This window comes from Mus musculus, chromosome X (genome assembly GCF_000001635.26).
Source record: "Mus musculus strain C57BL/6J chromosome X, GRCm38.p6 C57BL/6J".
Lineage (NCBI taxonomy): Eukaryota > Metazoa > Chordata > Mammalia > Rodentia > Muridae > Mus > Mus musculus.
The window spans coordinates 17,143,824-17,161,189 of NC_000086.7; the positions used below are offsets into that span (position 1 = coordinate 17,143,824).

The following is a 17,366-nucleotide window of genomic DNA, read 5'->3' on the forward strand; positions in this document are numbered from 1 at the left end:
AGGGAAATTACTGGCTAAATTGTTTGTTACATAACCACACTCTACCTAATCAAGAATGACTTAGGTCTATGCATACTGAACTGGAGGAATTCTCCATAATGAAGTAGAAACAACAGATAAATAAATATATGTGGTATGACCACATTTCTGAATCATCAATCCTGAAATGTCTAACAGTTAATTGGGTGGTAGACTAGAAGGAGGAAGGGAAAAAAGAGAAACAGAAAGCAAGAAAAAGAACAAGAAAAGTTGTCAATCAGTAAAAATAAGGACATACATCATTCAGAGTTCCTTAGGAAAAAGAGTATTTCCACAACCAGAGTAAGTGGCAAATAATTTAATACACTGACTACCTCATCCTTTAGTATCTAAAGTAGACAGGTTGCAGGATAACCCACCCATAATACAGAAATCCATGCATGCTCAAGTCATTACATAGAATGGCACTGTACTTATATAGAACCTACACAAGCCTTCCACAGACTTTTAATATTTAAAAAAAAACTTACTTTATGTTATGTGTATGAGTGCTTTGCCTGCATGAATGCATGTACCACATACAGGCCTAGTACCCAGAGTGGTCATCAAAGAACTCGAGTTAAAGATGGTTATGGACCAATGGGTCTTCTACAAGAGCCATAAGTGCTCCTAACTGTTGAGCCATCTCTCCCACCCCTTCCATACATTTTCAATCACTTCTAGATATCTTATACCTAACCAAATGTCTATATTATGAAAAAACAGTTGCATTACATTAAGGAAACAATGGCAAGGGAAAAATTATCTGCAAATATTCAGGGTAGACACAATTTTTTCTTGATTATTTTCCAGGTGTTATTGGTTGAGGCCACAGAGATAGAATCTGCAGGTATAGAAGATGGACAGCCTTTACAATGTTATAGGATGGATTGGGGGCTGGGATGGAGGACAAAACAGGAAATCTTCCAGTTTCCAGGGACTGTTAATAGCAAATAGTCAGAACAACCCCCTGGGTCTGAAGAAGCATGTGAGGGCAGTTACTGGAACCTAGATCAGCAGTTTATGAACCTCTGAGCAGAGGTTAAAAGATGTGACATTTAGAGGATGTGACTGGCAAGAAGGGAGGTGGTCTTTCCCATCTCTCTCCCTTCTCTTCCCTGTCAGTACTTCCCTCTGGCTATGTAGCTGAGGATGCTTAAGGGTCAGGGGGGCAATTGATTCAGGTTAGAAAGGTCAGGCCCAGGGATGACCAAGCAGACTCAGAACAATGGAAGCTGTCTTAATAAGACAAGTGCATGATAGTTAACACAGAATAGAATGGAAAGGTAGAATACTGACCACACCCCAAATTGTACCAGGTTACCAGGGCAAATGTCAGTACTGATTTCCTTCTCCCTTGGTATCTTAGACTTTGGTTAACTGATTACAATATCTTCAACAATACTTATACCAAAAAGAGAAATTTTCTTTCTATGGCAGGGGACAGTGAATAGAAGGTACTAGGGAATAAACTCAGGGCTTTGTGATTTCTAAACACATATACTGCCACTGAGCTATATACTCCAGCCAATATTTTCCATGTTTACTCTTTGCAGTAGAACAGATCTGACTTAAAATTGGCTCTACCATATACTTGCTGTTTCCTAATGTTCTCACCTCTAAAATAGGAATGAAAGTATCTACCACCTCAAGTTTCTAGAATGGAGAGACAAGCTAAGAGCTTTTAAGATCTCTGACTAGTGGTTGGTGTATAGTAATGAGACACCAAGAACTTCCTAATAGTTTTACTCGGCAATGGGACATCAAAGAACTTCACAATTGATCTGTGCCCTCTCACCCCCAACCCCCGCAGCTCCATGAAAGGGCACACCTATGAAAAGGTAGATGCTTCTGGGGAAGTTATTGATGCAGGTGATAGAAAACAATTGCTCCTTCACTGAGGACCCTGTGCTCCATCCAGTGGATGGCTGTCTGCATCTACTTCTGTATTTGTCAGGCACTGACAGAGCCTTTCAAGAGACAGCTATATCAGGCTCCTGTCAGCAAGCTTTTGTTGCCATCCACAATAGTATCTGGGTTTGGTGGCTGTATATGGGATGAATCAGCAGTGGTGGTATGACCTAGCAGAGACAGCCAGGTCTCAGCCTTGGCATGAGTGACCAGGAAGGACTAATGCCAACAGGAAGGCTGGGGAAAGTTCTTAGCTGTGCCTCTCTCAACAAAGCGAAGATCAGTGAAAACTTGAGGCCAACAAGCATTGCATAGCTAGCTCTATAAACAAGTCAAGCTCAGCCTCCAGTCACTGTCTATTGAGTCCTTTTTATAGTTCCTCAAAACATCATGTTTCTTCTATGGGTCTTGCCTTAGCACATGTCTTGCCTCAACATGTGCATCTATCTCAACTGACATCACTCTCCCAATCAGCCCAAGTCTGCAGAAGCAGCAAGAAAATGTAGCATACCACCAGAAGTTTTTTGGTGTGTTTCTTCCTATGGAGTCCTGACAAATGGAGCTTAACTATGCAATGTAAGGTGGACCTAATGTTGTTAGTAAAGAATTCCTCATCACATGCCCTTTCACGTGCTTGCTTTAGCAGAACATCCTCTCTCCTGTGTATGCTTAGGGGAAATGTTCCTTCACAAGTCTGCCTTATTCTTTCACCCATGTCCACTTCAGGAAAGCACTCCTTCATGTGTTTGCTGCAGCAAATACCAGCCAACATAACTGACTTTCCAAAAACCCTAAGGTTTCCACTTCACACTTGATAATACTTATAATTTGTCAATAGTACATCTTATAACAATTTTAAATGTAGTCAGAATGCTTGTCTAAGAAAGACCTAGCTTGCTTAGCCCTGAATTTGATCTCAAAGTACTGCAAAATGCAGCAAATGATTGAAAAAAAATTTAAGCATCCAGATGTATGTGGTGGTGTGTGACTATAATGCTAGCACAAAGCATGAAGATCAGGAGTTCAAGGCTATTTTTCAGCTACTTATTGAACCTAGGTTGCATAGCAACCTGTTCTATTTTCTTAAGTAATGATAATTGCCATTATTTGACTATTGTACACATATATCAAATTCCCACACTATATTTCATAAATGTGTATAATTACAATAATTTTAAAACAAGAAATAAAAATAGATATTTGTTAGTGGCCTTCCAGAATAATATTCAAAGCTCGCTTACCCCTAAAGGCATCTCCAACCTCATTCTTCCCTAGGTTTCCCCATAAGCCTTCACTCTAGCCATAGGAATTTCTCCAGGGCCATGCTGGGACATGTCCCAGAGCACTCCTTTAGAAATGCCTTTGCATAGCACCACATCATGTTACAATCCTACCTTACTAACTCACTATTCATCTCTGAAATGTCAAATGAGACCTCCTCAAGATGATGTGTTATTCCTCGTTCTGACTTAGAAGTAGATACTTTCATTCCCCAGCATCCTATGTAGGCTGCATCAATTCAAACCCCAAATATGAGTGTACTGATTTTACTTCAGGAACAGGCTCCTTCAAAGGGAGTGATGATATTATCCTTGAATGCCAGACCAAAGCAGAGAATGTGCTGAGTGGATCCTTCATTTATCAGAGTATTATATCTACAAGTGGATGAAGCTTGAAATTTAATTCACTTGACATTGTTTAGATAAGCGAGTGTGCCAGATTTCAACCCCACCTCTATTGGCCAATACTGTCCCTCAACCAACTGGAAGTTCTAAGATTTTCCCTAATACTCCTGAGAAGCTATATGCTTAAGAGGCCTATTGCCAGAAGCACTAGGCAAGCTCAGGCCAGAATGATCTGGACAGCAGAGACAGAATAAATGCTTGTTTTCTGAGATTATCAACTAACTGACAATTGCTTTATCAAGGGATATTCCCCCCAAAAAATAAATTTCTGGAGCATGCTAAAATACAAACAAACTACTACCTGCCTGCCCTCTCCTTAAAGACAAAGATATCTTAGAGAATGAAGATAAATCCACAATACTAAAGGCCTCCATCTGATCACATGAACTTTGTTTTTCCTAACTAAACATTTTTTTTCTATTGGAATTTTCTCTTCAGATTGACTCCAGCATAAAATGTGAATCCCCATACTCTATTGTTTCACACAGGGTAAACCTGCACACAAAGCCACAGATATACTAAGATGACATAGACATCACTTGAGATTTGCTGTTATAGATTATAATTATATTACCAAAATCCATTGACAAGATGCTTATATCTTTTATATGTATAACCTATTATCTCATCTACTATATAATTGGATGTAACTGGGCCATATATTTGCTCAGCATGGAAAGTGAATTAGCCTTCAACAGAAATACCCAGAAAATGCTCTTTCCAAGAGCAATGGTGTTGCTACTATAATCCATGGAAAATAATTTAAAGATACATGATCTTAAAAATATAACAGAGGTAGCTGTAGCTTATTTCTAAAATAAGCATAAAATTTACCTCTTTAAGGTATGGCGGGGCTTGCAAATCCGGTGTTGGATTCATTCTCCAGTTCAGGACGGAGAAAAATATCTCATAATTTATTTGATGGTCTTTGTCTTCAAACCTGAAAGCATATAATTTGATTCAGTGTATAGAATATAGGACCACAATGACAGCTTAACTTTTACCTTAAAAAGTATTATCAAGAATGCTTCAGTAGCTAATGTTATCATCATTTCTTATTAGCTGATTATCTGCTTCTAATCTACCCAGAATATATATTCTTTGATAACAGGGATCTCACCTAATTTTTCAGTGGTAGTAGTTGGTAGAAGTTCAATAAACATTTGATGTAGTTTCCAAATTTTGGTAGCCAAGACCACCACTACATTTTGTTAAGAATATTTGAAGGGCTTTTTATTTTATTTTAGTGGTTGATAGATGTCAATAAAATGAAGCTCTCTTGTAGTTTGAAATTACATATTGTTTAAATGTTTAAGACTAGTTTTTACTACTACTAGATTTTTTTCAAAAAGTAAAAGGTATTTTTGTTCTCTATAAGCTTTCACCTTTCTTACTCTCTTCTCTAGCCCTCTTTCTCTTTCTCCCTTCCCCCCTCTCTCCATGTGGCCATGGCCAGCCTCTCTCTTTCTACCTTTTCTCCTTCCCCCTGCCTTTCTACAATAAAGCTCTAAAACCATAAAAAAGGTATTTTTGTCACTTATTATGTAACCATTAAAAGGGGTTATTTCGACCCATGTTAGAGATAATAGAAATATGTTCTTGACAGAGTGTAAAGAAGGTTATAAAGTAGTATGCACAGTTTTTAAGATTATTTCTTTTGTTTCTATTATTTTTATTTATACATGTGTGTGGGGGTGTGTGTGTGTGGCATAAGTCTATGTATGCATATATGCATGTGAGTACAGTGTCCATGGATCCCGGAAGAGGGCATTAGATGCCCTAGAGCCAAAGTTGCTGGCAGCTGTGGCCTGCCTGATGTGTGTGCTAGGAAGCAAATGCAGTTGCAAGAGTATTACAAACACACTTTTAATCACTCAGCCATTTCTCTAGCCCTATATGTGCAGTTCTTATTCTGATTTATATTTATATTTATATAAAAAGCAGTAAAGACAATACTAACAATATACTTTATATATACATACATATATACATATACATATATGAAAATCATTTCTAGAAAGTCAAATGATGATTTTGTCTTATTATAACTAGTCCATATCACCTGAATTGATTTCAATTTATAATCAGAAAAACAAGCCAATTTTTAATTGGAACAAAGGATAACAAATTATTATCATGCACCATAAAAGTTAGATCAAAACTAAACAGTCTTAAATTATGGATACTTGTTTAAATTCATCTTCAACTTTACATAACAGAGTTTTGATCACTAAGATAATAATTGTAATGACCCAAATAGTGCCTAACTGCTTCTCAATGTACCTTAAGCCACTTTTCCTAAATTTGGCAACATCCTGCCAAATTTTAAGGCAAATTATTTATTGATCTCATTATACCAATATTTAAGGAAACGATAAAGTTATGAAAAAGATATCACTCCAAGCACACTGCTCCAGGATTCTACTCAAAAACAAAAACAAAAACAAAAACAAAAAAAAACAAAAACATGTGCACAACTAATCAAAAGATGGTTCTTTTCAAAGTGTTAAGAAAGTATCTCATATTTATAAATTCATAAAAAAAATCACAGCACACAAAATGTTACAAGCTGAAGTAATATAGATTCATCCATCTAAAGAGAGTAGAATAAACAGAGTACCTAGAAAACAGGAAAGGGAATTCTGTAATTCTTTGGGTACATTTTCTTTGGCCAAAAATTCTGGGATACAATTCCAACATGCTGGCCCCTACCACTGTTTATTCTTTGAGATTTAGCTCACTCATCATTTCTACTCTTTTAAAGGACATCTCTGTGAGCATACTTATAGTCAAAACGTGGAAACAGAATGTCTTTTAATTGTGTATGTTTCTGGGGAACTACTAAAACTCAACTAAAGATGTTTGGTGAGAATTGTTCCATTACAGAGAGTCTTGAAGAAAACATTTCTTAATAGTCTGAGTGGGACCTGAGGTCAGAGAAGAAGATCATATAGCATCTTTTGACTGTTCTAAGAAACTCTAGGAGCTACTGGACTATTTTCTTCTAAGACCTGTAACATTTTGGATGATCAGGTCCCTTTCAAATACCTACAGTGAAACTTAAGCACCAATGTGATGACAGGAAGTGAGATGTAGGGGAAAGCCTTCCTGAAATCAGTTTACAGGAGTATGTCACAATAGCACATGTTTGTAACTTCACCACCCAGAATGTAAATAAAGGTGATAGAGTGGGCTATAAGTTTAAGGCATGCCTGAGCTCCATACACTCTGTCAAACTACCATACAAACTACTAGAAATAAATAGGATTATAGAATAGAAGCAAAGAGACTGCAGATAACTTCCTTGTTCTTTCTGCCATGTGTGGAAACAGTATAAAGGAGCCATTCAAGAAGCAGGTGATGATTCTCAACCAGACATCAAATAGGTTGGCACGTTGTTTTTTAGTTTCTCACCTGCCAGAATCTTAAAAAGCAGTTTTAATCTATGGGATATTCTTGTAGCAGCCTAAAAAGACTAAAATAGGCCCTAATATATTTTTATTATTCAAACAATCTCACTGCTATGAGTAGAATACTCTGGTCACCACAGAAGTGGTTAGTAATCTCTCTCAAGTACTCCACATAGAAATGGTGGTGGTTTAGACAAAAGTGCTAATAGTGAAGAATTGTCCATTCTGGATGCCACTTTGAATATAGGTTTCCCAAAAGACTATACACACCCCACACAATAGTGGTGAGCAATATATGTTTGCAAAAGACTTGACAGCTTATGATTGAGCAACTAAGCCAGACAGGGCTACAAGAGTGAGGCAAGACCCAGTGTTTAGTTTCAGATATGGTACTGTTAGGAAAGATTTTGTAAAACAAAAACCAAAAAACTTTAAATGTATGTGCATGCGTGTATATGTCTGCCTGTGTAGGTGTGTAACACATGTATGTGTGCTGATGGAGGCCCAAAGAAGACATCAGATACTCTGAAACTGGAGTGACAAGGAGGTGTGAACTCCCCAACATGAGTGTTGGAAAACAATCTCCGGTCCTCTGGAATTGTTGCAAATACTCTTAACTACTAAGCCATTTCTTGGGATATATATATATATATATATATATATATATATATATATATATATATATATATTATTTTCTAATGAGAAGTAAAAAATAGAGACAATGAGGCTAAAGTTCAAGGGGGGAGTCTCTGAAGATTTAAGATATGGCAGTCATTCACTATATAGATGATATTTTAAAAGTGCATGCTATTTTAAAAGACTGGGAAACTAGATGCAATCACCAATGAAATAACTGTTTCTGTTGGTTTTCACAGAAGACAATGTAATTTTCAGGAAATTCCCATACCATGAATTCCAGAAGGCACTCATTCAATTCTAGAATTGAGAATTTTTATATTTCACTAATTTGGTAACCAGTCAAGATACTTCCAAACTAGATCTAGGGTACATCCAATGCCACTCCTCACACACACAATCTACTGAGCAGTCTTTACATATTACAAATGTACCTAACTTCCCCATCTCTTTTACTAACCTCTAATCTCAAACCACTTTCACCACTCACTAGTATTAGAGTAATTTTCCCACCTTGGGCTTATTCCTTCTATCTACTCTTATGCTATAGCCGTCTGTCCTCCATCAGAGAACTCATTCTAGTCCGTCCTCCATCAGAGAACTCATTCTAAATTATAGAGCCATTCAATTACTTCCTTGCTTGAAATCATCCAATGGATTCCCACTGCATTTAGAATACAACATGAGATCCTTTGCAGGGTATACAAGAGCTGAGTTAAATTGGTCTTTGCTGACATCTCTGATCACAAACATCACCTGAAAACTCTCACCCTGTCTGCTCTTTTAGGTCTTCTGTACCTTCTGCTCCTTTTGTCCATGCAAACTCATTTCAAATAACTGCTTCCCTTAGGAAGGTCTTTTCCCAAAGTGCATCTTAGCTGGAGCCCTTTGCCTGAATTCAATTTGCACTGGAACTCAGAAAAATGTCTACAAGTTACTAAGGGAAGACCTATTAGATTTTGTTGTAACTAACTTTGATATCTGCTCATGTCTCCTAGTTATCTCCCAACTGCACTCCAATTTCTTTCCCACCTCATGATATGTAAGATTCAATATATCTAATTATTTATCTACTTAGAAGGATATTTATGAGACATACTTCTGAATCAAATGATAAGAATGAACAAAACTGATGATACAAGTGTATATGTCTTAGATATGTATAAAAATTGTAATGAAATGAAAAGCTTTATTTTTCCCAAGTCCCACAGCCAGGCTTAAACACTATTAGTTAATGTGGTAAGGTTTCTAGTTCTTGTCAGAAAACCTCTGTGTATGTGGGAATACCCCCAAATGGTTGGGAGATAGGAAGAACAAATAATCTTTTGATTTAAAGAGATAAGATGGGCTGAAGTGGCTGGGCATGGTGGTGTACGCCTTTAATCCTAGCACTCGGGAGGCAGGGGCAGGTGGATTTCTGAGTTCGAGGCCAACATGGTCTAAAAAGTGAGTTCCAGTACAGCCAGGGCTACACAGAGAAACCGTGTCTCGGAAAACAAAAACAAACAAACAAACCAAGAAAGAGAGAGAGAGAGAGAGAGAGAGAGAGAGAGAGAGAGAGAGAGAGAGAGAGAGAGAGAGAAAGATGGGCTGAGGCTTCTGGGAAGAATATTTTGTTCTTGGGAAGTAGTCAGTCAATCAGAATGAATCAACACAAAATTTTCTCCCTCTCTTTTATACCAACTCTCTCCTTTTACCTATAAAGAAAAATTTTTAAAAAGGAATACAAAAGAAATATACACAACGTCAAAGACAGCTGGGAAGCAGAGAGGACAGCAATGGAAAAGGGGTTTCAAATGTGTTGCAAGATGAAAAGCAGATCTAGGATTAACATCAGACTTGGCAGAGCAGAAGACTGGAAGCTGAAGCATTATGTGACCAAGGAGGGGAGCCCAGATATTCAGTAACCCACAGAAGTCCCAAGAGATTCAGGGAATAAACTATGCATTAATCAAGCAGAAATAAAGCCTGTCAATGAAGCCAAGAATTGGTTCAAGGCACAAGTTAAAACTATAGGTATCTTTCCCTGTGTAGTAAGTAGTTGGGAAAGGTTTTAGCTTTAGAGAAATAAAGAAGCTAAAGAAGTGCCAGTCCAAGGGAGGTGATGCATATGGAGGCAGAGGAGAACATTATGTTCTGAATTTTAAAATGATCACCTAGATGCAAGCACCACCAACAGAGTACAAGAGATAGAAGAGAGAATCTTAGGTTCAGAAGATTCCATAGGAAACATTGACTCAAAAGTCAAAGAAAATGCAAAAAAAGAATGACTACCTCCCAATGAAGGGGTAAACCTAGGTAACCTATATGTTTGTAGCAAATGTGAAGCTTGGTCTTCATGTATGTCCCCTAAAGAGTGAAGTAGAGGATGTCTCAATCTCTGTTTCCTACAATTGAATATCTGGACTGCATGGTTGGGCCTCAGTGGGAGAGGATGTGGCAAGTCCTACTGGGGACTAGATGTTCCAGTATGGGGGGTCTCCCTCTTAAAGATGGGGTAGAAGTAATGGGGAGAAGGCTTTATAAGGGTAGGACTAGGAGGGGGCTGTGATTGGGATGTAAAGTGAATGAAAAAATACATTATTAGAAAAATGTAAGCACAATATTAAAGATATAACTTAAATGAAATAACAAAAACGAATTAATTATCTGCTCCCTTCCTACCCCTTTCCCACTTCTAGAATATCAGTTACCAGGTTTAGATTCTCCTTCCCTCTCTCAATCCATCCTACCTCTTACTGCAGCAGAAAGCATACACACAGAGACAGACAGACAGACACACACACACACACGATTTTTTTCTTGCAATACTATGAATGATTCTGGAGAAATTTTCAGATTCCAATTTCTGGGTACTCCCTATTGAAGATGGAGTGACAGGATAGAATTTGTGCAACGAAGCTCATTGTCAACAAGACATTTCCTGTCCTCACTAAGTATCCAACATTAAGGACAGAAATCAAATGGACAACAAGGGAAAATAAAGGGACTAGAGAAATAAAAACTGATCAGGAAGCAGATAGCAAGATGTAAAATGAAGAAATACATTGCATTTATGAAAAGAAAACAGAAGACTACAAGAAAGGAACATGTGACCTAAACACATGTTCTTGGCTTTAAAAATATGGTAGGAAAAAGACAACTCCATGGAAAGGTTGGAATATAAAATCAAAGAAATCCCTTAATTAAAAAAAAACATCCCAATTAAAATGGAAAATCTTAGGGGACAAAATATCCAAACTTGAAATTCTCACACTTGAGCAGCTCCCACTGCTAAAGTGTTTTCCTAAAGCCTCCATAAATTCTTCTTTCCCTCTGATGCTCTAGCAATCCACCATTTCCTCCCCTATACAAACTAAGAGACATGTTTGTGGAGGACAGGGGAGGGAAAGCAATCTGCTATTCATCAGAGCAGGAATAGAGAAAATTATTTGTAGAAAATTCATCAGCAACAAAGGGAAGTGTCTCCAAGCTAGAAGACCCCAAAAAGTAGTAAACATACTATATATACATTAAGTTCCACCATAAACGTCCAGAATACCAGGAATAAAGAAAATATCTTCAGAGCATATAGAAATAAAAATAAAAATAGAATCATAATTATGCTAACTTCTCAGTAATCATCAAAATAGTAGGTTAGTAAGTATTATTGACAAATTTGATAAATCAAAATACAGCGGTATGTACATGCTACTCTATTAATTACAGAAGTAGTTAGAAAGGTTAACATGGCTTCTGATGGTTAGATTACACTGACTCTAAGCATGTATCAATTTTATACAAATAAAAATTTAAAGGGCATTAAAACAGATGAAGTGACCTCAAAGCATGCTTCTCCCAATAGTAAAGGTAGGAGTAACAGTCTTGGAAAGTCAGGGACATTCCTAGTTGGGATCCTGTTCTCTTGGAATTAGTCTCTCTTTGTTCTTTCTTGCTCTTAAATTCTGAGCACAGCTTTTTTCTTGGACCATTGATGCGGCGAATTTTTTTCATGCCATCATTTGTTATTACAGTATATATTTACATTCACTATTTATCATGTTTTCATATAAGAATGTAAGGGAAAAATCTAGAGACGAGGCCCTTTTGGCATTAAAACCAGGACAGGTTGGAGAAGGAGGAAGGAAACAGCTCAGAAATAGAGAAAAGTTTGAATGTCAGGGGAGTGAGGCCAGACAGGTCACTCAGAACCAAAGAGCTGCCCCTGAAGGTTATTGATTCTGTCACTTATCATGGAAAGATCTTTGTCTGATGACTAATGGAACTACTTGGAAGTCTCAAACATCCTTTCAAAGGATTTCGGAAAAGCCTATGAACCTTACAGAAAATAGATTTCATTTTATAATTGCACTAGGCTTTCAATCCAAAACATGGTCCAGATTCTCCACCTGAGTTTCTACTTTAATCCTCACCAAAGGACATTTGGTTTTGCTAAAACTGTGATCTATAGTCAAAGGATGGAGATTTGCCACTCAGGAAGAAACTCATTTGAAAGGGCTTTGAAGCCAATTCCAAAGAAGAACTTTCTATGGCAACATTGTTGAAATCAGTGCATAGCCTTTCAGGGTGACTGCCCTAAAGGGCAAGGCTAATTCTGGCTTTTAAGTGTTTCTATGCTTGTTAAAAAGTCAGCCTCCTTATATTCAAGTGCCAGCTCCCACTGCTAAAGTGTTTTCCTAAAGCCTCCATAAATTCTTCTTTCCCTCTGATGCTCTAGCAATCCACCATCTCCTTCCCTATACAAACTAAGAGACATGTTTGTGGAGGAAGGGGGAGGGAAAGCAATCTCTCTAGTTCCTTTCTACATAATAACAGCCCCCAAACATGCCTTCTGAGGCCTTGCTAGGTGGGAGTTCTTAGAAGCAAGTCTAATGGGATGTTTGATGTTCATGCTCCCCTTTCCAAGAATGATGAATAGTTCAAGAACTGCAGAAGCCAGTCACCCCTTGCCACAGGGAATAATGCTGTGCTGCTTTATTTTCACCCTCCACAGAGGTGGAAGGATTAGTGGGCACTATATTTCATCGAAGACGAACCTGCCCCCTCTTCTGCTATACTGGCTACCTCACCAATTAGGAAATGGTCCAGAAGAGAGGGAAAGGCAGTGAAGCCTCACTTTGACACATGATCGCACTTAGCTTGTGGCCATTACTTCAGAATCCAGGAAGTGTGCTCTGAAACACCTGGTAGAAGTCTGTAATGTCAGATGCATAAGAAAGGAGAAGCTCTGGGCCACTGTGGTGGGTGCAGTTGACAAGATAGTGTCACTCGGGCTGACAGTAAGTGGTTATTTCTAAGTAGCTCCATCTCTACATGGAAAATTTAGAGGTACCTTGTGAGATGGATAATGGCTGCCAAATATGGACTATACAGATACTCAATTCTCTGTTGAATGACTCTACATCGTGTGCCATTCTATCAGATTTTTTTCAACCTCAAGTCACCCTGCATTTGAACCTACAGAAAGGCCCTGGGTGGGTATGCATATTTAACACAGTGAAGATAGAGGACAGGAGTGAATGGGACAGAGGGAAGGGACTGTTAGAACAAACAGTAAGGAAAAACATGCACTCCTTTATGAAGACCTCAAGAGTACCCCAAACAATAGCCACATGGCTCAGTGCTTGCCTTTCAGCCTCACTGCCAGGTATTACTGGAGAAAACTGCCTGAGACTGAGCTCTGCCTCTAAGAGGGGACAGGGCTAAGCAAATCATAATGAGATGATTTTAAAGCCCTGTTAACTTTTTCCATTTTAACTGATCTTTCTGGATCAGGCACCAGCTCTCTTGGGAGTCCAGTTCTAAGGCATTCTATGGGACCCAAAGCCAGCTATAAAAAACTAGCTTGTGGCAGAGCTGCTGGGAGAAGACTGCATTTGAATTCCCCATCTAGTTTCAAAATGTCAAAATTAGAGTCGGCCACCTTTTTTACTCTTTAGTTCTACAAGGATCACATGATGGAATGACCTAAGATTTCCCTTCATATTTTGAGGTTTAAGAAGGAAATTGTCTTGCTCAGAAGTACGTAAGGACATTCACATCTAAACATAAATTCAAGGAGGTTAAATAAAGACCACAAAACTAGAGTGCTGGTGAGTTGGATTTTAGAGTTAGATATAGTGTATTCAAGACACATACAGTGCTCCAGCAAAGAACAAGTCTCCAAGGCTTCAAAGATGAAGGGGTCAGAGTCCTATCTCCAGGAGCATGAATAGAAGCAAGGGTTTAGTATCATACTGAGTTACAACTTGGCATTGAACACCCCTTTTCAGTGACTCTCATATCTCAAAGCTTGCACTTATGAAATGGTGAATAATGCCCATCATCAATTAAAATACAGCTTTTGACAGGCTCTTCACCAAGTGTTCTCAGGTTTGTAACACTATGTTAATACAATGTCACTATTGTTTGTTATTAATGGGTACTAGCCACCACTAAATAGAGCTGAAGTCTAATATGCTGAATTAGTGAAATGAACTTGGGTGCTGATAAAGATGGATTCATACCAGCTCTTAAAACACAAACTGCTAGGACCTGAATCCACTGCCAATGAGAAGACTTTGAAGTCCATACTGCATCTTTGGTTGTACTAATAAGAAAAAGACCTAGCTGAGTCCTAAAGACAAAGGGAATGAAACAGAAGAGAAATCTTGCCACCAAACACAGGGGTAGGGAAAATGTAAGAAGAGTCCTATTCTGTAGCCACCGTGCTTTTAATATTGTGATCTGAATTCACAAATTTCAGGAGCTACTCAGCCTCACCATAAGGCAGGTAATAGTTCCCAACCCTGGGCACAGTTTGCATGGAGCAAAAACAAGCTCCATGCCTGCCTCCCATGGGGGACTGCAGACGTCAAAGGGGGTTCTGGTTAGCATGCCATGAAGAGGGCTATGCAGACAAGAGACTCTAGTCAAGCTCTGTAAAGCCTTGTGCAGTCTGTGGGGAACAATAAGAATGCAGAATCTAAATGTAAGCTGCAGGCTGATGGGCCCATTAGGAATTAGGGCAGTGTTTGAAAGGAATCTGCGGAGATGACGCAAAACACCAAGCATGTGACCCAAATCATGGCAGGGCACATTGGATGGAGAAGGGAATGGGAATGAGCCATTTTCTAATCTGATTAGTCTGAAGTTTCCCCTGAGTATGGAGAAGGGTCACTGCACAATTAGAAGCAAAGTTAGACTGAACATGGTCCACTCAGCAGTGGAGAGGAATGACCTCCTCAGCTATGGAGGCAGTCATACAGAGCTTGAGACAGATTTCAAAACAAGTTGCAGAATAGTCTTTTTTAATTTAATGTCAAATCATAAAGACAAAGACAAAATAGTCTGCTGAGAGAATGGGAGGATGATTGGTTGCTGGCTTTAGCATTGTGTAAGAACTCTGGGGTCCTGCAGGGCCAGGCTCCCACATCACTGGACTTTCTAGCAGAACAAATCCTCAAGCTCATCAAGAGATAATCTAATAAAGATCTGCAGCTTCCTGACTAGGAGACAGCTTAATGTATGAAAAGCATCCAGATCCAACTATCACAAAACAGGGCTCCCAGCATAATAGACACAGGCTCCTTCCAGTTTAGTTTTGAAGTTCACTATATAAACTGTCACTTCAGGCTTAGTTTCCTCTGGCTCCTAGTTTCCAGGCAAGAGAGAGTACCAGGTACTGTGTCATGTACCTCAGTGACTCTTCGGAACGAGGAGGATGGAAATATTAGGATGTAAATTGATGATCCAATTTTTGGGAAGGGATTTGAGATTTGGACAGGTCAAAACTCTTGTATAAGTTTGCACAGCTATAAGTGGTTCAAAGAACTTAAGAGACAACATGAAATGCCCAAACTGGCAACTTTTGGGGGGCAGCTTGTTACTTGTTCCCAGGTGGTAAATCAAAAACATTAGAAATAGGTGTCCTGGGCTGGAGAGATGGCTCAGTGGTTAAGAGCACCAACTGCTCTTCTGAAGGTCTGTAGTTCAAATCCCAGCAACCACATGGTGGCTCACAACCATCCGTAACAAGATCTGATGCCCTGTTCTGGAGTATCTGAAGAGAGCTACAGTGTGCTTACATATAATAAATAAATAAACCTTAAAAAAATAGAAGTAGGTTTCCATGTGTGAATGGACCAACGGTCAAGTCACAACTCTTTATTACTATGTAAGGAACAAAAAAAAACATAGAATTTTAAGAATTCTTAGAAAAAGAATCACCACAAAACACAGCTCCATGTCTGTGTTGCTATTTTCTACTGAAGAAACAGCCAGATTTAAAAAAAAAAAAGTCGGAAGATAGCACATATATGTGCAAACATCAGATAACTCATTTCTCTGGATTATGGGGAAGAAACTGGAGGACTTGGGAACATGATGACTATAGAGAATTTAGACTCCTAGGTTGTCTACTTTATTTCGACTACTTTACATCAGGATGTTCTACTTTCCCTCAACACTGCTATTAGCAAATAAAAGGGAATAGACCTAAACAAGTAAGCAATCAAAAAAAGAAAAGAGAAGAATACATGGTGGTGATTCTCTAGAGAATTCCTCTAGGTCAGTTCACTGAACACATACATCTATCTGAATTGGCTTCCTCTTCTGATAACTTAGATCCCAGTTCCCCAGCATAGGAATTATTTTTTTTTCTTCCCATTACTTTTACGTTTTATTTCAGATGAAGACTCTCCAGTACACCTGTTTGAGAACATACTCAAACAAAAAGTTCTGAGCTAACGACAGAATAACTTATCTTTCTATACACAACAAAGAAATAGCAAGTCAGGTAAAAAGGGCAACACAAGGACATTTTTGCTTCTAGAATGTACTTAGCTGCTATGTGTAAAAACAGACCTAGAACTGCAGAGATTGGTAGATGATCAATAATGAACCCCTGCACTGGGCAGGAAGATATGCAGGTCAGAATAAGAGTGGTGGTAATGGAAAAGGATGAGTCTGTGAAGGCAGGGAATGGAGGTGGAATTGTTAAGGTATCCTAATATGCTGGTTATTTGTACACAATGATCCAAAACTATCAGAAAGAAGGGGTGAGAACTGGAAGGTTCAATGATCAGGTTCCAGATCTTCTTCTAGAATATTGTAACCTTGGGCAAAATACCATCTTTTTCTAAACTTCAACATCTCATGTACAAGGAAGAGTGGTAGTATTTCTGTCCACTATAAGTTGTTCTCAAAAAGTACATGAAATATTGCATCTAAAGCAATGATCATATATAGCCAAAGGGAAAATTTTCAGAATGATCAAGATATGTGAGTCAGAGAGCAAGAGAGCTTGGACTAACAGCATAGGACTTTCAGCATAAATGATGAAAATAGGACAGTATAGTGACAGTGCCTTTCATGGCACCATCATCTGTTCTATGCCTGGCTCTAGAGAAGGAGGCAAGGAGACAAGCAAGTATCCCTAACTATAGGTCTTCTTACTACATGTCCTTAGACACTAGTCACTACTGCTTTCAAAAGCCTGACCTAAATTTTATGACAAAATCGTAATCAATAAAGGCATATAATTCATTTTGCCTTAGGAACCCATGTTTATGTATACATTAATGTCCAAAGATGAAATAATAATTCCTAACAGGCATTTTAAGAATTAAAATCATGACTAAGTTTTCTTTTATAATACTTATACAGAAGTAGGCTATCAATGGTATGATCAAAACAGTCAAGAGCAAATGAAAGATAATTAAATAAA

General features: G+C 38.3%; 1 protein-coding gene across 3 annotated transcripts in view; it reads right to left on the reverse strand.

Moving 5' to 3' along the window:
- Efhc2 (EF-hand domain (C-terminal) containing 2) overlaps window positions 1–17,366 on the reverse strand; it is a 188,001-nt gene that overhangs the window by 11,775 nt on the left and 158,860 nt on the right. For all 3 annotated transcript variants that reach the window (XM_006527706.4, NM_028916.5, XM_017318631.2), the window contains one exon: window positions 4,449–4,554. In XM_006527706.4, coding sequence (XP_006527769.1) covers window positions 4,449–4,554 — 106 coding nt within the window. The remainder of the gene's footprint in view (window positions 1–4,448; window positions 4,555–17,366) is intronic.